Genomic DNA, 23,663 nt, shown 5'->3' with positions numbered 1-23,663 from the left:
AAAGTTAGCAACGTGCACATCAGATCACCTTAAACAACTTCATTAATACCACAGGCAAGAGTTAAAGCAACTATTTAACACAGTACCACCCTTCTCTCTCCTGGATCTGAAGACACAAACCTTCCAGGGTATCCTTCCAGGGTAGCTGAAGAACATAAATTTAGCAGGTATTTCTGAAATAAAAGGTTGACATCTGGTGATGGAATTACATCCTTTAAAAGGTGTTTAAATAGATACTTATATAAGACATACAAGGATATGGTCCTAATGTGGGCAAATAGGCTAATGCAGACAGACAAACAGGTCAGCATTGAAATGGTAGAACAGGGGGTCTGTTTCCATACTCTACAACTTCATGACCATAAGACTCTTCCAGTAGGGGTAATACAGAGACAGACAGCTGGGAAAGGCAGAAATTTGGAGACTTAATTGGAGAGAGGAGGGGGGAGAGGGGGAGAGGGGGAGAGAGAGGGGGAGAGAGAGGGGAGAAGCGGAGGGAGAGGGGAGAGGGGGAGGGGGAGAGAGGGGAGGGGGGAGAGGGAGGGGGAGAGAGGGGGAAGGGGGAAGACAGAGAAAAGGGTGGAAGCGAGACAGAGAGAGAGAGAGAGACAGACAGATAGATAGATTCAGAGGATGGAGTCATGAACAATCAAACAAATGGGGGACACTGACATGGAGAGATCTATCATCCACAAATTTTACCTACTGTATTTCCTAACCCCTTCCTCAGCTGGCTCCATCTGCCTATCATTCCCCATTTATGTGGTTGAACATCACCTTCCTTATTTATCAGATTCCACCATCTGCAGCTGCTATTTTCCTTCCCTCTCTCTACAGACCACCCACCAGTTACTGTCTTCTATCCCCACCACATCCTCCCCCACACCAACCTGCTCATCACACCTGTCCTCAAATTATTCCACCTATCACTCAACAACATACTAACCTTCTTCCCTCTATAATTTGGGTCTCGACCTGAATCATCAACCATCTCTCCACCGCAAGGTTGATGATTCAGGTCGACCCACTAAATTCTCCAGCCGTTTTTATTTTTTTTCTCTCCATCTGCATCTCTTGTGGTTCTCTTATCTAATACCATTGCTTCTCTGAATTGTTATTCCTTTTTCCTTCCATCATCAAATTACATGACCTTACATGATCCTGCATTTGCAAAAATCAATATCTAGTAACAGCAGTTTCTGAATTTATAGATTTCCTTACTTAAGCTAAGCAATCTACATGACCTCTTTCCCTCAATACAACTCCATATTTACCCTGGAAGTTCTACTAGCTTGTTCTGGGTGCTATTTCCATTTTGGTTCCATTCATGCCCTTCAACCAGCTCATTTTATATTCTCTTGTGTTTGACACTTTTTCTTACTCTATGGCACTAATCTATGATAGAGATAATCAGCGAACCCATAATTTGAAAGCATGAAGGTTTAACTAGATAATACAGTATGATCAAGTTACTATAATCAGGTAAGCTACACTAGGTACATTCCTCACCAAGGAACTGTTGTCGGTTTGCCTGTCGCTTCAATGCCAATTTCACCAGGTCAGCAGTTGGATTTGGCATATCAGCCACTTCTCCATAGGTACTGATTGCTCTTTGAAGGATCTCATTGCTTCGCATCTTCTCTGCCAAATCATCTTCTGACTACATAAAACCACATGAAACAATTAATATATACACAATTCAGTACTGAAGTTCAACTAACGGGCTCCTGGACCGGCTGCAGCAATGAATTGACTTTGTGGCTCTGGATGCATTTTCGTGAACTTAAGTTCTGAGTGTTAATTGTTTATTTTTTATTGTTTGCATGATTTGTTCTTTTTTTTTCGCAGAATAGGTGTTTGACTGTCTTTTTTTAAATGGGTTTTATAGGGTTTCTTTGATTTTGTGGTTGCCTGCTTACATACTTCGATAATAAATGTACTTTGGACTTTGAACAAGGCACTTACAAAACAGCAATGCTTATAAAGATGTTAATTTTCTGCGGTTTGTTTACACTGCACTAGATCGGAGGTGAGAGATAAATATCAAATACTTAGAAGCCAGTCTTTGTACAATTTTCCTGATCCATTTTCATATTTGCTTTATAAAGATCTCCACTGACTGTTCTTACAACATGTTGTTCATTAACATGCAGTACTCTTCAGCTACCAACAATGGTATGGCTTAGTTAATTAACAAAGGGCACAGAAATAACTGAAAAACATTGAATAAAATCGTGAGTCCTTGCAACTGTACAAATAGTTCTTAAACAATTTTTCACCATTTACAATACTAAACTAACTTTCAAATAAACTGTAGATAAACAATAAGACAACCCTTACCTAGCACACTACATATATACACAATAGAGTGGTGCAATATACACAATCATGTGGTGCTAAAGCTGGACTGGATCTCCCATTAAATTATGCTGACATAGAGAAGCATATGGTAAAAAAAGGCCAGGGTGGGTTCCTGTCAAGGATTTCATCTCTCTCTCATAGCCACAGCGGATGAAAAGTACAGCACACTCAACCCCCTAGTGTACTTACCTCTGCTTTTCCATACTTAGCTCGAGGACTCTGGGGATATCTTTTGAGAAGTTCATTAAATGCCTGCAGGGCTTCTTCAGGTTTACCCTAAAGCATAAAGAAAAAGTTTTAATACTTGGAAACATTTGTACTTCTTTGTAAATAAAAATAGTCCATTCCAAATGTTCATCAATGATAAATTACCTGATATCAAATCTAATTTTTTTTTGTTAGCTTTAACTTGGGTACTTCTACCCTAATTGAGCTGACTCTTTGATTTCATCATTATCAAATATTATGAGCAATGCAAACTGAAGGCAAAATGGGTCATCCTCTTCAGCGCCCAGAAGTACCAAGTGGAGATCCATCACGGAATCTTTCTGAGGTCACCACCACAACAGAAGTCAATCTTCAGTTAGTTTGAATCACTGCATGTATTACCAAGAAACAGGTGGTCACACAAATGCATGACAAACCCCAGCCAACTAGCAACTGCCCTGTATGTCTACTTTGTATCAAGAGTAAGGTGAGGAAAGGCATTATTAACAGCGTTAATGGTATGACATATTAACAACCTGTTCAATGATATTCAGAGTGATTTCACCAGGATCATTCAGCTCTGGACCTACACACAAACCCAAATGTGAATGAAGAACGAAAGGAGCAAGATGAGTGCTACTGTCCTTGTGATCAAGGCATCACTTGACAGAGTGCAGCTCCAAAGGGACATGGGTAAAAAATCAGGTAACAGGAAATAAGGGGAAATCCTTACACTGGCTGAAGTCATGTTCTGCACAAGGGACGATAAATGAGATGACTGGAGCTGCAGGAGTTAGGCAGACAATCTCTATATCCCATCAACAACAGGTGATGTCTCAAGAAGACAGCATCAATCATCAGGGACCACCATTATCCAAGCCAATCCTCTGCCATCAGGAGGTGGTACAGGAACCTGAACACCCACAACTCAAGATGCCACAACAGATTCTTCCACACTATCATCAGGTTCTTGAACTAACCTATCTCGACCTATATTTTATTTCTCTCTTAATTCCATGCGAACGTTATGTTTATTTTGTTGTTTGCTTTGCACATGTGCAAATTACTTATGATTAATGCTAATTTAAGTTTGCATTAACTTCTATTTGTTCTCATCACTGAGCTGAGAATCTAATGTTCCTGGCATTTACATCCCGCGTAACAATAAAACGACAACAATAAACTTGAATTCAAGCATCTTCAATTGCTTCATCAATGATGAGTGGAGATATTTGCTGATGACTGAAGAATGTTCAGTTGCATTCACAGCTCCACAGATTCTCACACTGCAGTAAAATCTGGAGGCATCTAGGCATAGATTAATGTGGTGAGTAAAATGTAAACTCTACCAAAATCCTTTCCTATAAGTGTTACAAGAAGAGCTCAAAGTTAGGATATTCAGTGATAAGGGTGACAAATTTATCTATTTCCACAGAAGAAAGCTTTTCACTGTATGAAAAGAAAGAGAAAATGCTGGAAACACTCAACAAGGTCAGAGCGCTTCTGTGGAAATGGAAAAAAAGTTCATGTTTCAGGTCCAAGAACTTTAATCAGAAATGGAAAAGAGAGAAAACAAGTTAGGACTGAGATGCCTCGTTTGGTCATCCACTGGTCATGAAGTCCTGTAGTAGATCACCGACTCCCTAAAGGGAAGGTCTGTCATGAAAATGGCAATCTTTTTCATTTGAATGCATTTGCGAACTTTGTGAGAAAAGATAAAAACAGATAACAGCTTTACTTATTTTACCTTTACTATTTAAGTTTTAATAATAAATTGGAAATGATAAAAATAAAATAGGTAAAATAGAATAGTAAAATAAAATAATTGTTACTTTTTAAAAAATTTAATCTTTTTGAATTATTTACATCTAAACATACTCTGCTTAGATTATTGCTATGAACTGCAGAACTCTGCAAATGGTGGAGGATTCTCAAGAACCTTGATAGTAATTAGCAGCCACAATTTCTGGAGTTGAAACATCAATTATGATCATCAGCATATGATTATTCTCCAAGTTATTCAAATGCTAAAGATCACGATCACTGTGGTGGATAATCTTTATAAAAGCTACTTCACACCAGGAAATCCTGTTAAGTTTAAGCATTTGAAAGTATTTATTTATTTATATTAAGTGCAATCGTGAACAATAGCCAGATCAGAAATGCTGATCAAGTCAACTAGTTCCCAAAGAGAACTCTGATAGGCCAATCAGATGGTTCACTGCTGCTCAGCGATAGAACACAAAAAAAAATCACGTGTACAATTAAGAAACATTAAAAAATAGTGCACTTAGCAATGCATTATTTGGTATTGTTAAAATTTGCAGAATTTGTTTAAGCAGAATCACAGTACATGCTGCCTCACAGGTAAGATATTGAATTTTATAGTTCACCTTTTTCCGCAGTTTTTCAGCAGCATCCAAGTCGGATTTAATGGTCTTGTCAAACTTATTCAAGAGTTTTGGTTTCTTCTTCTTAGCTGGAACTAATAGAACAACCACCATTAGCTGTATGATACAAGTATTCCAAAAGGTAAACAATACAGTTCTCAAAAGTAGTTAAAAATTTCCATAGAGTCCTACTGATCTCCCGTAAAAGCTTATGCATGAAATTGATTGTATTCGGATTCTCAATTTCTGTTTATGCTTTTCTCTGGTATTTTCCAATAATCCCTATCCTGAATTATACTAGGGCAACCTCCATGCAAATTTAGGGTCCGTATTACAGTTTAATACAAAACAAAAAGGAGCCATTTGGCCTTTCATGAATATGCTGGCTCATTAAGAGATTTTCATTATTTCCACTTGATAATCATGTTGCCACAGCTCTTTAACCAATTACTCAATAACATATCCTGCTCCCTTTTGAAAGCAACAATTGAGTATCACTGAGCAATCACTGATACAATTGTATTTCTGTTATATTGACTGTCCTGTTGTACATACTCTAGATCGCACATTGCACATTTAGACAGACATAATGTAAAGATTTTTACTCCTCATGTATACGAAGAATGTAAGTAATAAAGTCAATTCAATTCAATTTGTTCTTTAGCTGTCATTGAAGGCATATCCCACATCAGAACATTCACTGTACTAAAAACTGTACTCATCTCACCTTCTTTCTGTAAGTTAGTTTAATTTTGTACGATGGGTTACAAACCTGCCGCCACTAGAACCACAAGTTCCTGTTTACCCTAGCAAAGCGATTCATGATTTGGAACATCTTTTGAAATCTCTCACCTCCTCTGTTCTAGCAGAAACACCAGCATCTCCAATCTTTCCATATTTTGCATTCCTGGTATCATTTCAAAAACAAAATTTCTGCATCCTCTCCTTTAACTTTTATGAAGTGTGATGGCCATCAGTGAGGGTGAGGTGTGGGGAGAAGATGACAAATGATTTCAAAAGGTGTGGCATAACTTTGTTGTAGCACTCTGTGCCTAAGATCCTGAGCTTTGGTTTATATCGAAAGCATTCTCAACTTGACCCATCGTCTTCAGAAATATCTGCACTTGATGTGTTCTTATCATTGCATTATCTTTACAAATATTCAATTACACTTATTTTAAATCTTCTAGAAATGCACCACTTCACAATCTTTTGCATAAAATTTCATAACTTATTTATTGGTCCATTTCATTAGCCTTTTTTTGTCAGTTGTTGGCTGCAAGACCCATTTGAAAACGGGTCTTGTGCAGCCAAGATAAACCCAAATAAGTAAAAAAAAATTGAACTGCTCACAACTTGCAAAGAAGATAGCAATGTTTCTGTCAGAATTTTTAATTCCTTCATTCACAACTTAAACAACAACTCTTCACAATCATTGGAAAATTGAATACAGGTGTCTCCCGCCTTTTGAACGTTCGCTTTACGAAACCTCACTGTTACGAAAGACCTACATTAGTTACCTGTTTTCGCTAACAGAATGTGTTTTCACTGTTATGAAAAAAGCAGCGCGCGAAAAAAATCAGCGCGTGATAAAAGGCAGCGCACGACAAAAAGCAGCCTGCGGAACGGCATTCTCGCCGGTATTGCTTAAACACATGCCTGTGAGCAGTCATTTGCAAGATGAGTTCTAAGGTATCGGAAAAGCCTGAAAGAGCTCGTAAGGGTGCTACACTTAGCGTAAAACTAGACATAATTAAGCGTTTTGATCATGGTGAACGAAGTAAGGGCAAAGTGAGTTTGGCTTGTGGAAGCTGATGAAGATGGTGTTGAAGAGGTCTTGGCATCCCATGACCAAGAACTGATAGAGGAAGAGCTGATGCAATTGGAAGAGGAAAGGATAACAATTGAAACTGAATGAGTAATGATAAAGTACGACTTTAATTTTGAAAGGGTACATCGGTTTAGGGGATATTTGCAGGATGGTTTGAGTGCTTACAAAGAACTGTATGATAGAAAAATGCGCGAGGCTCAGCAATCAAGCAAGCCTTCCACATTAGCCACAGCAGACGACGAACCTCGACCTTCGACATTGAGGCAGTCATAGGAGAAGATGAGCTGCCTGCTCTAATGGAAACAGATGACAAGATGACACCCCAGTATCCCACCACCCCATCACCCAGGCCGCGGACAGATACTGATTCGCAGAGAATGCAGCAGTAGCCGGGAGACACACAGCACATCTTTAAGAAAAAAGCCGAAATAAACAAGCTAATTAATTAGGTACCGCCCGACATGTAGCTGTCGGCCCAGATCAGAGGCGATGCAATCGGCAATCAGCACTGATCTGGGCCGACAATTACATGCCGAGCGGCACCTAATTAATTAGCATGTTTATTTCAGCTTTTTTCTTAAAGATGTGCTGTGTGCCCCCCTGGCTACCGCTGCATTCTCTGCGAATCGGTATCTGTTCGCTGCCCGGAGGGTGGGGGCCACTGCACCACCCAATCTTCGACGACTCAGTCTAACACACCATCATCAGCGTGCTCCGCGCTTTCCCAATTCCGGTAAGTGATACTACACTGTACATACATTATTTCTACTTTATATCGGCTGTGTATTTTTACGTGTTATTTGGTATGATTTGGCAGCTTTATAGCTTAAAGGTTACTGGAGAGCGCTTGCGCCATGTTTCTGCGGAGAGCACTTGCGTAAGATTTTCGCTACGAAGAACAGTTCAGGCAATGATTGTGGAAAAGTATTTCTACTTTATATAGGCTGTGTATTCATCATATCATTCCTGCTTTTACTATGTGTTACTGTTATTTTAGGTTTTATGTGTTGTTTGGCATGATTTGGTAGGTTATTTTTGGGTCTGCGAACACTCACAAAATTTTCCCATATAAATAAATGGTAATTGCTTCTTCGCTTTACGACATTCCGGCTTACGAACTGTTTCATAGGAACACTCTACCTTCGGGTGGCGGGGGAAACTTGTATTTGTTTATGTAGATATTTGTTTGGTCTGTTGATATTTTATCGGAATTTAACACTTGTGTAGACCAATCCTTAAAATATCAGGATTTGACATAAAACCTCGCTTTCAAATAATAATTAATTAAATTTTGAAATGTTCATAGGCTCTTTAATAGAATAAATACTGCATCAGGGGAAGGCACAACGATCCAGAGGTTTAGATTTCAAAAGTAAAGACATGAAAATTAATGGAAATATAGTAGTGAAAGCAGGGCTTTTTTATGCTGTTTTGCACCATTTAGCGTGCCCTAATCCATATTGTGAAATACAGTCGCAGTTTCAGCCTCTCCCTAGTGGGGTGTAAAATACAGTTTTAACATTAATAGATGCAATTAATTATTTAGAAATGTCTAGTTGCCGAACAAATTATGTTGCCACATACAGTACTGTGCAAAAGTCTTAGGTATATACTGTATATATTGCTAGGGTGCCTAAGACCTTTGCATAGTATTGTAGTAATTCTACTTAAGTCAAGAAGAGCCTGATCTTGAAACATCCTGACGTCGTCGCAGCAGAAGTGTGGTCAATGCTTGTCATGCCGAACTTAGAAGGAGCAAAACAGAAGAGCTAAGAGACAAGTTCAAGACAGCAAAGAAAAATCTCTTTGCCACCTACGACTGACTGAAGGAAGAGGAACTAGTTGAGAGGATTAGAGAGATAGAAGCTGCCAATAAAGACAAGCAGCATGGAGAAGCATGGCGCCTAGTCAACAAGATCAGCAGACGAAATAAGTCCCCAACAGGTCAAATAAGTGGTAAAACAGCAGAGGACTGTGTCCAGACATGATTTATCCACTTTAAGAACCTGCTGGGAAGCCCTCCAATGATCATGGAAGAAGAGGACATACCCACGATACTAAAGCAAGTCGAAATCGATGATGGCCCATTCACCATTGAGGAACTGAAGAAGGCCAAATATGCACTCAAACAGGGCAGGAGCGCTGGACCAGATGGGATACCACCAGATGTCCTGAAGAACTGCGACCTGGATGACATCTTGCTGGACATACGTAATACAGCACTGATGAAACGTGACAAACTAGAACAGTGGTCGCTCTCAAACATTATCCCAGTCCCCAAGTCTGGATCCCTCACAAAGACAGGTAACTACCGTGGTATCAGCTTGACCTGCATCTTAGCAAAGCTATAGAATCAGATGATCTTGAATAGGATTCGTACCACCATTGACCCTAAGCTAAGATTCAATCAGAATAGTTTTCAGCAGAAGCGCACAACAGTAATGCAAATACTTGCTCTCCGTAGAATCATCGAGGAAGTCAAGAAGAACGACCTACCGGCCGTGCTTATTTACATCGATTTTCGCAAAGCTTTTGACTCCATTCACCGAGGTAAAATGCTGAAGATCCTGAAAGCTTACGGAGTGCCAGACCGTCTACTGAGAGCAATACAGTCCAGCTATACCAAAACCATGGCGAAAGTTGTATCATCAGACAGAGAAACAGCAGTGTTCGAGCTCCTAGCTGGTGTGCTGCAAGGAGACACTCTGGCACCCTACATCTTTATAATTGTCCTTGATTACACTCTACGTCAAGCTACCAAAGATCATGACAAGCTTGGTTTTACCATAAAACCTGGCGAACCAAAAGGGTCAGACCAGTTACGCTCACAGATCTCGATTTTGCAGATGACGTAGTCCTGCTCTCTGACCAGATGGAGGAAGCACAGCAGCGACTGACAAAAGTGGAAATTGAGTGCAATAAAGTTGGACTTCATCTAAACGCTAAAAAGACAGAGTACATGGCGTTTAACTGCGACGAAGGTACTCTCAAGACCGTAAAAAATAATATCATTAAGAAAGTCTTTGACTACAAGTACCTTGGGTCAAGAATGATGAGTTTGGAGAAGGACATAAAGATTCAGAAGGTGCTGGCGTGGAGGGCTATGAACGACATGAAGGAAATCTGGAAGTCGAACCTGACCATAGAGCTTAAAAACAGGATCTTCATAGCAGTCATAAAGTCCATTCTCACGTATGGATGCGAGACGTGGATACTCACCAAGACAATGTGAAAGTCTCTAGATGGTTGCTATACATGAATGCTCTGGATGGTTCTTGATGTGAGTTGGCAACAGCACATGACGAACGTTGAGCTCTATGACGACCTACCGATGCTCACCACTAAAATCCAGGCCAGAAGACTGCAACTAGCGGGGCACTGTCTACGCCACCCGGAGCTACCTGCCAGCCTAGTCATCATATGGGAGCCCGAGTATGGGAGGATGAACCCTGGACGCCCTCTCAAGACTATGGTCAACACGCTCCTAGAAAACAGCGGCGTGGCTAATGTAGATGAACAGAACACACTGATGAAGGAGAGGGAGAAGTGGGGAGTCCATCATCGTGCCCGATGCCGGCCCCCTAGGCCTGAGTCGACGTAGTAGTATAGTAGTAGTAGTAATTCTACGTATTGCACTGAACTGCTGCCACAAAAAAAACAAATTTCATGACATATGTAAGTATACTTTATACTTTATTGTCGCCAAACTATTGATACTAGAATGTACAATCATCACAGCGATATTTGATTCTGCGCTTTCCACTCCCTGGATTACAAATATTAAATATTAAAAATAGTAAAAATTAGTAAATATTAAAAATTTAAATTATAAATCATAAATAGAAAATAGAAAAATGGAAAGTAAGTTAGTGCAAAAAAAAAAGAGAGGCAGGTCTGGATATTTGGAGGGTACGGCCCAGATCCAGGTCAGGATCCGTTCAGCAGTCTTATCACAGTTGGAAGGAAGTTGTTCCCAAATCTGGCCGTACGAGTCTTCAAGCTCCTGAGACTTCTCCTGGAGGGAAGAGGGACGAAAAGTGTGTTGGCTGGGTGGCTCGTGTCCTTGATTATCCTGGCAGCACTGCTCTGACAGCGTGCAGTGTAAAGTGAGTCCAAGGACTAAAGATTCGTTTGTGTGATGTGCTACGCCGTGTTCACGATCTTCTGCAGCTTCTTTCCATCTTGGACAGGGCAACTTCCATACCAGGTTGTGATGCACCCTAGAAGAATGCTTTCTATGGTGCATCTATAAAAATTAGTGAGGGTTTTAGGGCACAGGCCAAATTTCTTTAGTTTTCTCAGGAAGTAAAGGCGCAGGTGGGCCTTCATGGCAGTGAACTCTGCTTGGTTGGACCAAGTCAGGTCATTTGTGATATTGACCCCGAGGAACTTAAAGCTTTTGACCTGTTCCACTTGTGCACCACCGATGTAAATTGGGTCATGCGTTCCGCTACTCCTTCTGAAGTCAACAGCCAATTCCTTCGTCTCGCTGACGTTGAGGGATAGGTTATTGTCTTCGCACCAAGTGAAGATGAACCTGATTTTGATATGGGTCTCAATTGTGGACTGAGAGTGGGAAGGGGGCAGGGAGAGGGAAGTCATGGTTGGGAAAAGGAGAAGGGAGAGAGGAGGGAGCAGGAAGCAGCAGAGAGACATTCTGCAATGATTAATAAACCAATTGTTTGGAATCAAATTACATTGCCTACTTACTCAGGGCTGCGTGTGTCTGCACCCACACTACCCCCACTCCTGGCACTCTTTCCCTGCCACCTGTCTCACACCCCACCCGCTACACTCCACCCTCGCCATTCCCAACATACTTTGTTCCCACCAGATTTACAAACTCGCTCTCCATTTTACGTTGACAAATATAGTACTGTGCAAGTCTTAGGCACCAGAGCTATATATATGCATATATATGTGCCTAAGATGTTTGCACTACTGTATAATTATTGCACTTATGGCAGACACTGCCATGGTGGTGTTGATAAGATTTGGAGACAAAACCGTGCACCTCACATATTACTTGAGTACATGATGATAAGCCTCAAGTCCCTCAAGATGGCTGGGTCATATAACGAATAATTAAAACCAAAATGCTTTTTAAAATCACAGCAACTTGATCTCACATTGGCATGTGCAGTAATTCTCATTTATTTTGACTGAATCAAAGTTTTATGCATAAAATATCTAAATTGATGGTACACTAAATTCGCTTGGTCTTGTATCAAATATATCAATTAATTGATAAAATTCTGTAAATGGTTAACCTCTTTAATGTTGGATTCTAATTTAGCATGCTTTAGCCACTACAATGCACAGGAATTGCTGGATTTATATCTGGTCAGTCTAAAATGCATGTACTTATTAAATAAGTAACTTAATGATGAATGATGCACCAGGAATCTCCCTGGGATTTCATTTTCAATGAGCATAGAACCTGCAAGGATTTTTTGAAATTATAATGAACATTGTTAAAAAAAATCTTGGTACAGAAGAAAATTGTAATCATTTACTAAGAGACGTACTGGAAGCAAAACCAAGTTGACAAAACATACATCTGTGGCCATTTCTGTGTCCATCTGCCCACGGTCATTTGCATACTTATCTACACAGTCCATGGAGCAGAACTTGGTCCCCAATCACTTTGGACCAGGACCATATGTTGTTGAGACTTTATGGTAGCTGGTGTGCAATACTCAGTCCTTGCTAAGAGAAATAGTGCACAGAGACCCTCCACTCCTCAGAAGTGATCAACTCAAACAAAAGGGGGGTGGAGGGTAGGAAAGAAGTTTTGCAATAACTCCTACGATCTCAACTACCGAGGAGAGTAAACACTACAAAAGTTCACAAGTACAACACTGCCCTAAAGATTGGGTGAGTACCAAATTGTCTTCATTGCAGAGCCAATACCACAAATTTCCTATCAATCATAACTGATGTATTTTGCCACATGCTGTAAATGTCATTTAGCAGCTTACTGTTTGCAGCTAAGCAACATTAACACAACCACAAGAAGGTCATGACAGCTGGGATACAGTGCAGATCCTACACATTTGCTGCATGGCCCCTGTGAATGTCGTGCGGCTAATGTGACCACAACTTAACTGAATCTTCTCACAGGCATTTTTCAACTTTGAAATTTGTGTTTGGTCTCAGTAAACAGAGTAGATGAGATGCTACTTCCCTTCTAAAACTACCAGATCTTCCTTCTTTGTCCCACTACATTCTCTTAACTATTTTTACTTCCCCCGCTCAAATGGCACTTTCAACACACAAGCTGTCCCTGGGTAACGAATGGGTTCCGATTTTACAGACTTCAATAAGCCAATTCTGTCTATTGGTCAGCAAATACACCAAAATCATTAGTTCTGCAGTTTTTAGGAATTAACATATGTACATACATTTGACTTTTGAATTTAATAATATTATGGGAGTTGGGAATTTGTAACCTGGGAACAGCCTACATAGTCCAAGCACTTTGATGTCTTGAAGTTAATAATGAGTGGTAGGTAAATAAAGAGTGTATAGTATTTTCCACAAAACAATGACAGATTGGTTTTCAATGGCCAATGTGATCACGATCCCTGCTGGAACACACAATTTGCCTTCCATGCCTAACATCTGACAGTCCACCAATGCAAAGTCTCGGAAGACCCATTGTTTTTGAGCTCAATAGAGTGTAGCAGCAAGGATCTGTCATACTGGAAGGATAGTGAATTCAGAGAGACACATGTCTCCAGTGAGATTCTGATCATCTGCTAAGAAAAACTGATGTAAACTGTTAGGGATGGGTTAAACAACCTGGCCTATAATTATTTGGTCTGGATCAGGCTGAAGCATTCCCAGATGCAGGCAGCATGGCCTGATGATTGGGAAGGCCTCCAACACACAGGGAAGGTCCATCCATGAAACACCACTGTAAGCTCTCTCAGCCTGTAAAGCCCTGACTGTTGTAAATAGTGTGAGGGCTTCTAAATATCATTTAAAGTCAAGGGAAAAAATAAGTATATAATTTAAAAGTTATTAAAATTTAAACTTAATTTAACTAATTGAGTCATATGGCATGGAGAAAGAACCACCAGCCCCAAAAGCTCATGCTCCATGCAAGCTAATCCCATATGCCAACATTTGGCCCATAATTTTCTAAATCTTTTCTATCTCTGTACTGTACATATCAAACTGTTTTTTTGTTGTTATTGTACCTGCCTCAACCTCTTCCTCTGGCAGCTGATTCAAGATACATACAACCCATTGTGTAAAAAGAAGCTGTCCCTCAGCACTGTTCCCTTTGAGCTATGTGCCTGCGCAGTAACTGAGATGCTCCCACACACATAGCCTTTGTTGCCATACAGCTGGAATTTTATTTTACATAATGCTAATATCCAAGTGCCCCACAGTTTTCAAGCATGTAAAAAATTCCCACTCATGGCAAAGGTTGGTCCACATACCAGAAAAAAAAATTAGAACATTGTCCTTCAAGCTCCTACCAAATCTTTCCCCTCTCAACTTAGATCTATGCTATCTAGTTCTCAACATTCCAACTCTGGGGAAAAATACTAAGTGCAATCACTCTATCTATGTCTCTCAAGCATTTATAAGATCACTTCTCAGTCTCCTACTACTCAAGGAGGAAGTCCTATCCAGTCTAACCACTCTCTACAACTCAGTCCCTCAAGTTGTGGCAACATCCTTTTCAACCTTCTCTGTATTCTTCCTGGTTTAATGACATCTTTCCCAAAACTGAACATAATCCTCCAAGTGCTTCCTCACCAACATCTTGTACAACCACACCACAATCTCCCAATTTCTATACTCAGTGACCTGACTGATGAAGGCCAGTGTATCAAAAGCTTCCTTCAATACCCTGTCTATCTGTGACTCCAACTTTCAGGAAAGCATGTACTTGAACTCCAAGTTCCCTCTGTTTTACAACACTCAAAAGGGTCTTAATGTTCACTGTTGAAGTCCAATCTTGATTTGATTTTAGAAAATGCAACATCTCACACATATCTGAATTAAATATCATTTGCCACTCCTCAGCCCACTTACTCACCTGATCAAGATCCTTTAACAATTTTGATAACCATCTTCACTATCCACCATAACACCTATTTTAATGTAATCTGCAAATGTACTAAAATATGCCTTGTATGCTCTCATCCAAATTGCTGACGTAGATGACAAATAACAATGAGCCCATCACCAGCCCTGAGGCATACCACTATTCATGAGCCTCCAGTCCCAGAAACAGCCTTCCACTATCATCGTTTGCTTCCTACCATAAAGGAAGACGGTGATGGTGGAAGGCTGTTTCTGGGACTGGAGGCTCATGAATAATGGCATGCCTCTATTCACTATTCCTTGGATTGAAAAATAACCTTTCAAATAATTAAAAGCATTAAAAGTAAATTGGTATTACCTTGCCCTTTATAATGTCAAACCTGACAAAAAAATAAAACAATCACATGTGCTCCCACCCAAGTTCTTCACAAAGCTTCAAGACCCGGGCCTCTGTACCTCTCTCTGCAACTGGATACTCGACTTACTCATCGGCCGACATTAACTAGTGAAGATCGGCGACAATATTCAGGTGCATCTCAAGGCTGCATGATTAGCCACTTCCTCTACTCTCTATACACACATGGCTGTGTGTCTAAGCACAGCTCCAATACCATTTTCAAAATTTTCCGTTGACACTATGGCTGTTAGGTAAATAGCAGGTGAAGAAGAGTCAGCTTCCAGGAGTGAGGTAGGTCATGTGGTTGAGTGGCTGCTACAAAAACAACTTCTCCCATAAAGTCAGTAAAACAAAAGAGTTGAATTTTGACTGCAGTACAGGGAAGGAATATGAACGTATGCCAGTCTACGTTTAGGGATCAGTAGTGGAGAGAATCTGTGGTTTAAACTCCTGGGCGTTAACATATTGATTAATCTGTTCTGGGTTCAGCACGTAAATTCAATCATATGAAAAGTGGGCCAGCATCTTTTCCTCCTAAGCAGTTTAAGGAGGCATGGCATGTCACTGAGCATTCTTACAAACTCCTACAGATATGCTGTTGAAAGCTCAAGCTGGTTGTATCATGGTCTGGTATGGAAGTTCAAACGCACATGTGGAGAGTAGTGGACTTTGCCCAATGCATCACAGGCACATTCCTCTCCACCACTGGTTGTACCTGCAGGAGGCACTGCCTCAGGAAAGTATTGCCCCTCATCAAACTCCACTAACCAGGCCATACCAATTTTTAGCAGCTACCATCACGTAGGAGGTATAGAAGCCTGAAGTCGTACACCACCAGGTTCAAGAGCAGCTACTTCGCTTCAACCATTTGTCCCTGAACCAACTAGAAAGAGCCTAATCACTATAGTTTAGCTATACTATGGCCATCTTGCACTAAAATGGACCTTGCTTTCTTTTGTTTTAATTATGTTTTCTTGAAAAATGGTGATTATTATTTTTCTTGTGAGTTATTCTGTGTCTGTGATGCTTCTACAAGTAAGCTTTTCATTGAACCCACACATACATGCACATACAAATAAACTCAACTTTGATTTTGCTATACCTGGCCTAAAAGGACAAACTGATCAATTTGACTATCTGTAAACTTGAAGATATCTATGCATCTTCGTCAAACATACCAGCCCTGGACTTGCTTTCATTTTTCAAGTATGATCCAGGTCACTGAACTTACTCAGTGCATTTTAAAAGACTAAATCAAAGATCATGAAAAACTTAGCTTTCCGTAGCAATTTCAGTCTAGGAGTACGGATGGAAGAATTGCACGTTTATGATGGTCCTATTTGAAAATGTGTTTTTCATGGGAAGCTCAGTCATGAATGATAATGATGAGATCAGGTCTCAAACCTCTTTGGTATTGTGAAGAACAATGTCAAAAAGACAATACCTAATGTATGAAGTAAATTCAAAACAAAACAGGCAGATCAGTACCATCACACACAACATCTGGTGAAGGGCACATCAGAGAGCTGGAACACATTAAAAAAAGCTGCATGTTTGGCCACACTGAGCTCCTGACATGGCTGTAGAAGCATCTTTACTCGAGAGTTCTACAGTTACAGCAGGTAGGAGCACCATCATTTTTAATGTAACCACCCTGCTGCTGATCGCTATGGCAAATAATCACATCAGGTGCAGCAGTCATTAAGGCCACTTAGCTGCCATTTCCACACTGCAAAGATTCAAAACAGCATGGTTATATAACCTTCAAAGAAAAAAAAACAAAAGAGCAAGGGCTGTAATGCATAGCTCTCCATTCTCTGCATTACACTTGGTAAGTGTATTGGTCAGGAAGGCTGAAGTGAATACAGGAGCAGCGTCAAGGGACTGTAGAATCCACATCCATTCTCCTACTTCTTATACTTCTCTATACCTCAACGAATCTGATACTCATTTAAGGAAAGAGGCAGTAGAGGGATTAAAAATGTAGCAGATATAGTTGTGCTACAGGTATAGATGTGAAAACTAAATGACAAAGTGGCACCATGCAAGTGAAAGAGTGAAGTTAAGGATGGTGGTTAAGGTAAGTGAACAAAAGGAGAGGTGATTCTGCCCTGTGCCCGCTAATATAATGAACTGATGAGTGAGGCTTTAGGCCTATTCCGGGCTGCTCCAGGGTTCAGAATTTTGGTTCGGAATGCTGTTGCTTGCATCAATTGTTTGCACGATTTGTATTTTTTTTTTCTTTCTCTTGCACATACAGGCTTGGTCTTCTATTTTTATGTTTTTTTAATATAATTAAAACATTTTTTTTTGCTCAGCATAACAAAACTTTCAATTTCCAGATACACTTACATTTACATTTCTCCCCTCACAGATATCAGGCATCAGAACACTTCTATCACCCCAGTATGTCTGAAGTTTGGGACAAGTCCAAAAACAATGGGTGAAAGTTGCAGTATTTACATTTAGAACACATTGAAGAAACCCCCGTCTTAAATTTTGAGAGACCATCGGGAGTCGGATGGGCTCTATGCAGAACTTTGAGCTGCAATGCTTTAGTTCTATTACAAACTGAAATCTTCTTTGCATTATCACAGATGTCTTCCATGTTTCAGCTGTAATTTCTACTCCCAGCTCTTCCTCCCAGACCCTATCCAGCTGCTTAGCCTCTCCACAAGAACATTCCCTCAAGATGCTGTAAAAAGTACTAATAGAGACTTCACCCTTAGAACAAAACACCCTCTTTTCTATGTCAGAACTATAGAAATCAGTTAACAATGATGTTTTTTTCTGTATATAATCTCTTGTCTGAAAGAAACAAGAAAGATCCTTGTTGGGTATGTTAAATTTCTGTACTATGTGACTAAAAGACATCATCGTTCCTTCATCAAACAAATCTCCTAGATGGAAGATACCCTTAGAAATCCAAAGTTCCAAAGAAAACCCAAATCTGGACTGCCGGTTATTGGAGTGAAGGGTGATATTTTTGCTGCGTTGCCCTCAATTTGTCGCACCGCCCTCCAAGCCCTGGCTGTATTAATTGTTATTGGATTGCGACAATATTCCTCAACTAGTTTCATCTTATTGAGGAAAAGCAAATTAATAATAGGGCATTTTGCTTGTGAAGCTTCAACGTCTATTGAGGAGGAGTCCCTGCAAACCCAGTCAACCACATAAGATAAAAAGAAACTTAATTGATATTTTTTGATGTCTGGAAAATCCAGACCCCCTAGACTACTGGGAAGCTGTAACTTAGACATTTTGTTCCAGATGAAAGAAACAAAACAGCCATTTAAGCAACACACATCAAAGTTGCTGGTGAATGCAGTAGGCCAGGCAGCATCTCTAGGAAGAGGTACAGTCGACTTTCAGGCCGAGACCCTTCGTCAGGACTAACTGAAGGAAGAGTTAGTAAGAGATTTGAAAGTGGGAGGGGGAGATCCAAAATGATAGGAGAAGACAGGAGGGGGAGGGATGGAGCCAAGAGCTGGACAGGTGATAGGCAAAAGGGATACAAGAGGATCATGGGACAGGAGGCCCAGGGAGAAGGAAAAGGGGGAGGGGGGGAAAACCCAGAGGATGGGCAAGGGGTATAGTCAGAGGGACAGAGGGAGAAAAAGGAGAGTAAGAGAAAGAATGTGTGTATAAAAATGAATAACGGATGGGGTACGAGGGGGAGGTGGGGCATTAGCGGAAGTTGGAGAAGTCGATGTTCATGCCATCAGGTTATTTTTTTTAAGTATTGTTGGGTGAAAATGACTGGAGACATTTGTATTGGGTAGAGCAGGCGAGGAAGAATGTTCATTTTGAGCAAGGATATTCGGCCAAGCCAAGAAATGGGAAGAGTGCTCCATCGCTCAAGATCCTGTTTGATTTTGTCAAATAACTGTGTAAAGTTAGCTTTGAACAATTGATCAAACGTAGGTGTGATAAGTATGCCAAAGTAAACAAAACCCGTCTGCGACCATTTAAAGGGGAAAACACCCTGAGTATCAGGTACCTGCTGCAGATTCCCCAGAGGCATAGCCTCTGATTTAGTAAAGTTGATTTTATAACCTGAAAAGGTGTTAAATGAATTGATGCATTGCATAAGGTGGTGCACTGATATAGCAGGGTTTGATAAGAAAATTAGAACATCATCCACATATAATGTAATTTTATGTGACTTTTGTCCTATGTCTGGAGCAGATATTTTGGGGTCTCGCCAAATAGCTTCAGCCAATGGCTCGATCACTAGTGTGAAAAGTAGTGGTGATAAAGGGCAGCCCTGCCGGCTGCCCCTCAGAATACTAAAATTATCCGACCTAATACCATTAGTGAGAATTGCTGCCAAAGAGTCATTATAAAGAACCTTCACCCACTTAATAAAATTATTGCCCAATCCAAATCGTTCTAAAGTGAAAAAAAGATACGGCCATTCAAAGGCCTTTTCTGCATCTAAGGAAACCACCAAGCCATTCACTGCCTGCTGCTGACGTGCCTGAAACACATCAAGTAATCTTCTGATATCGTTAGATAATTTACGGCCTTTTACAAAACCCATTTGATCCTCTTTTATGATAAAAGGTAACACAGTTTCTAATCGCAACGCCAAGGTTTTAGATAAGATTTTAAAGTCAACATTTAACAATGAAATAGGCCTGTAGGAGGTACAATCTTCAGGGCTCTTTCCTTTCTTAAAAATTAGGGAGATATTAGCTTCTCTCAATGATGGTGGGAGGAGACCACAATTAAATGCATGATTGAACATGTTTAGCATAGGCTCTGATAATAACCTTGTGGACTCTTTATAGAATTCACTAATGAGTCCATCAGGACCAGGGGCCTTCCCACTTTGGAGTTGTCTCACAGCTTCCTGTATCTCATGTATAGATAACAGAGCATTGAGGAGCGACTCTTGTTCAGAAGAAATGCCTAGGAGATCTAAATTCCTGAAAAAGGCCTCCATCCTAGATTGTCTATTTTTATTTTAATTATTTTTTCTTTAATTGGGTTCTTTCGGGTTTCTTGCTTTGTAGCTACCTGTGAGCAAGCAAATCAAGGTTGTATAATTTATACATTCTTTGTTAATAAATGGATCTTGAACCTTGAAATTATGAATGCAGTTAGACTAGATCTCTTCTTGCTGGGTCATGCAAGTGATTCTGGAAGAGAATAATCTGAACAATTGTCAAGTGTTGCGGAGAATTTGACAAGAATTTAGTGATAATACCCCAATTTAACAGTCAAGGAGAATATTTCAAGTGTTGATAGACCTCTATAAATTTTCAGCATACCTCATTTATATGGTAATGTGTTCACGTGATGCAATAAAATTGACACTTTATGCTCAATTCTCCATATAGTAATGCATTCTTGTTGCAAAATTACATTCATAAATGTATAATGGTATATCCAGTGTCTAAAGCATTCATTGTTCTCTTAACAGCAAATAGTTCTCTGAATAAAAGTTGTTGGAGACATGTAGCCCACAGCAATCTTCTCAGATGAGTAATGAAAACCCCACATTGATTTTCACTTTCTAAAATAAATGATAATGCTATCTTACACATCTAGCTCAAAATGGGCATCAGTTATGTATTAATTTATAGTGCCATCTAGTGTAAAATGATTTCAAGCTTTTGTCACATAACCCCAAAGTACACGTTCGCCTTTTCAATGAAATTAAGCTTTCCACCACAACAATGTTACAAATCTGAGACCGTCATTGCACAGGTGTGGCAGGATATTTGCAAATAAATAAAATTGCAATGGAGTTTTTTTTTTCCTCACTGCAGTTTAAAGCAACCAATCTAGTTATTTAATCTTTGCATGTACAAGCTGCAAGGGGGAAACAGGCCATTTCCAACATGAAAAGTGTCTACCTAAAGTACTAATACCAGGAATAAATTAAATTTTCTTCCAATTCCATGTAAAGATTCTTTCTTTCCCTTTCTCAAAATCTTTTGCATTTATCCATATATCTATGGGCCCTCATTTATTATTATTATGGATCCTCTACAACATGGAAACTGCCAGCTTCTAACTACATCACACCATTATCAAAAATTGCCCTGTAATCTGGGATGTTAACTCAAAACTAAAGCCCATTTAAAATGCTTTGCTGAGAATCAGCTGAATTGAACTAAGATAGATATCCCATTTGTTGTTTTCAGCAATTAGTTGGTTGTACATTAAGCAGTTAAAATAAGCATTTAATAAGACTAGCTAAGAAACTTTATTTTGGAAGATAATTAATTGAAATCAAACGGCACAAGAACCTTTCTAGGTGTTTAATAGAGACTTCACCGATCGTGTGGTGTGGCAGGCTCCATTCCGAAACACGTTTTAACTGGCTTTGGATTACGGATTGCATTTCCACATCACTTTTTTAAAATTTCAGCAAGAATGAATGGAGTTGTCAAAAGATTCTATGATAAAATGCAGAGAGGAGCACGGAGCAGATCTACCTCAGTAAAGTCCGAATGAGTCTTAGCTCATTTTATTCATCATTTCCTACCAACGCTCATATTTACTTGGTTAAGATGTAATGGCCTGTCACTTGCCCTACCTCATCAAATTCAATTGTCAAAACTTTAGTGAATTACTTGATTTATCTGTATATCAATAAGATGTACTCTACATTTTGAATATATTGTGCAATTTCCCGTTCAATTGCTTCTACAGTTAGGAAACACATAACACATAGCTTACCTTTTTCTTCCTTCTTCACTTCAGAGTCAGATCTTTTTTCTGGAAGATTACAAAAATTATTTCATTGATTGAAGAAAACAACTACAATGCATCACCAATACAGATTGTTGTATAAAGTTCTTTTCCCTAAATTTGCAAAAAATCAATCAAGGTAGCAAACTGTATTTCAAGTACCACCTCCAAGAGATTAAGTGACCAATGCTATGTAAGACACTAGATTAACACCATTATACAAAGCAGGCATCCGCCTCACATCGGTATACATGTGCATTAGAAACATAGTCATGGACCTCAGGAACAGGACCAGCCTACTTTAGTAGTACCAAATACCAAGCACCCATTTGGAATAAACATTTTTTTTTGCCCATATTCCAATCAACTTTCCTCAAATTTTATCACACACTAAGATCAATTTAAAGTGGCCAAGTAACCTTGCACATTTTTTGGGATGCAGAAAGAAACTGAAGCACCCAGTGTAAGCCCATAAGTTCACAGAGAAAACATGCAAACTCCACAGAAGACACCATAGGTCAAAACTGATTACAATCGTTAAAGCTGTGAAGCAGAAATTCTACTAGCTGCACTACTGTAACTAAATTGCACTGTAGATATTTATGAGTCAAAATGAAGCAAGAATATGTCTCTTGAAGTTTTGCATATAGTAGAACTTACTGAACAGATCATGCCTTTCCATTTCTAAAAAGGGGAGCAATGGTTTGGAGGACTCTGGATGGTACAGGTTTTCTGAACACACATTTTCTGTCTCATTCTCAACACCCAATTAATACCAGAACAGGGTTACCATGACAAGGGAAACATCAAACATCAACAAATTGCTTGAATGGATGCTTCACTTTGCAATTTGAGTCCCGATTGATTAAACAACACAAATCTTGTCAGCATAAATCAGCTGTCTAAATCTGACATTTTAGCATAAGATTTGCCTTTTCAACAATTTGTCAGCAATGTTATTTCCCAAAACGCTCTTAAAAAATACTACCTTGTATGCACGGCTTTGTGGAAAACAGATTAAGGGACTCTGTTTCTGTAAGCAAGAGGTTCACAAACTTTTTTCTTTTATGGACCACTTCATGGGAAGATTTCTTTCCCCTCCTTCCCCATTCATATTTTATCTCCATCATGATTTCTAGCTGCTGCCCAATTTATATCTTACTACCTTCACCCATCATTAGAAATCCTTGGCTTATATTGACTTGTGTGCAGAAGCTGCATGCAGCAGTGAAGCCAAACGTCCATTCTAATTGCAGTAATAAGCAAACTGCTACAGGAACTCAGCAGGTCAAGCAGAGGCAAAAGGATAGTGTTTCAGCTTAAGTCCTTACATGATGACCCGCATCATGGTTTGTAATGCAGTGCCTCAACCCAAAGCATCAACTCATCCCTTTACCCCCACAGATGCTGCTTGATCTGCTGAGTTCCTCAGGCAGTTTGTTCTTTTGCTCCTCATTCCAGCATCTGCAGTCTTGTATTTCCATTCCTCATTTTTTTCAGAACAGTATAACATTAAAATACGCACATCTTTTGTGTTTTGGTTATATTTAAGTCAGAGCATAACTACATTCATTGTATCTACATAAAAAAAAACTACAATGACTCACAGATGTAATTCTAGAACATTTTATTTTTCAAAAGTGACATATCCAAAAAAAACATTACATTGAATAGATTTGCACCTAAACTTTATGCAACATACTAAAAT

General features: G+C 39.6%; 1 protein-coding gene across 8 annotated transcripts in view; it reads right to left on the bottom strand.

The window, feature by feature from the left end:
- Positions 1 to 23,663, bottom strand: part of unm_hu7910 (un-named hu7910) — a 203,341-nt gene that overhangs the window by 33,726 nt on the left and 145,952 nt on the right. For all 8 annotated transcript variants that reach the window (XM_072254504.1, XM_072254526.1, XM_072254509.1 and 5 more), the window contains 4 exons: positions 21,944 to 21,982; positions 4,962 to 5,053; positions 2,551 to 2,637; positions 1,510 to 1,660 (listed from right to left, as the gene is read on the bottom strand). In XM_072254504.1, the coding sequence (XP_072110605.1) occupies positions 1,510 to 1,660; positions 2,551 to 2,637; positions 4,962 to 5,053; positions 21,944 to 21,982 (369 nt within the window). The remainder of the gene's footprint in view (positions 1 to 1,509; positions 1,661 to 2,550; positions 2,638 to 4,961; positions 5,054 to 21,943; positions 21,983 to 23,663) is intronic.

This window comes from Mobula birostris, chromosome 1, assembly GCF_030028105.1.
Source record: "Mobula birostris isolate sMobBir1 chromosome 1, sMobBir1.hap1, whole genome shotgun sequence".
Lineage (NCBI taxonomy): Eukaryota > Metazoa > Chordata > Chondrichthyes > Myliobatiformes > Myliobatidae > Mobula > Mobula birostris.
This window is presented reverse-complemented; position numbering and strand designations above follow the sequence as displayed.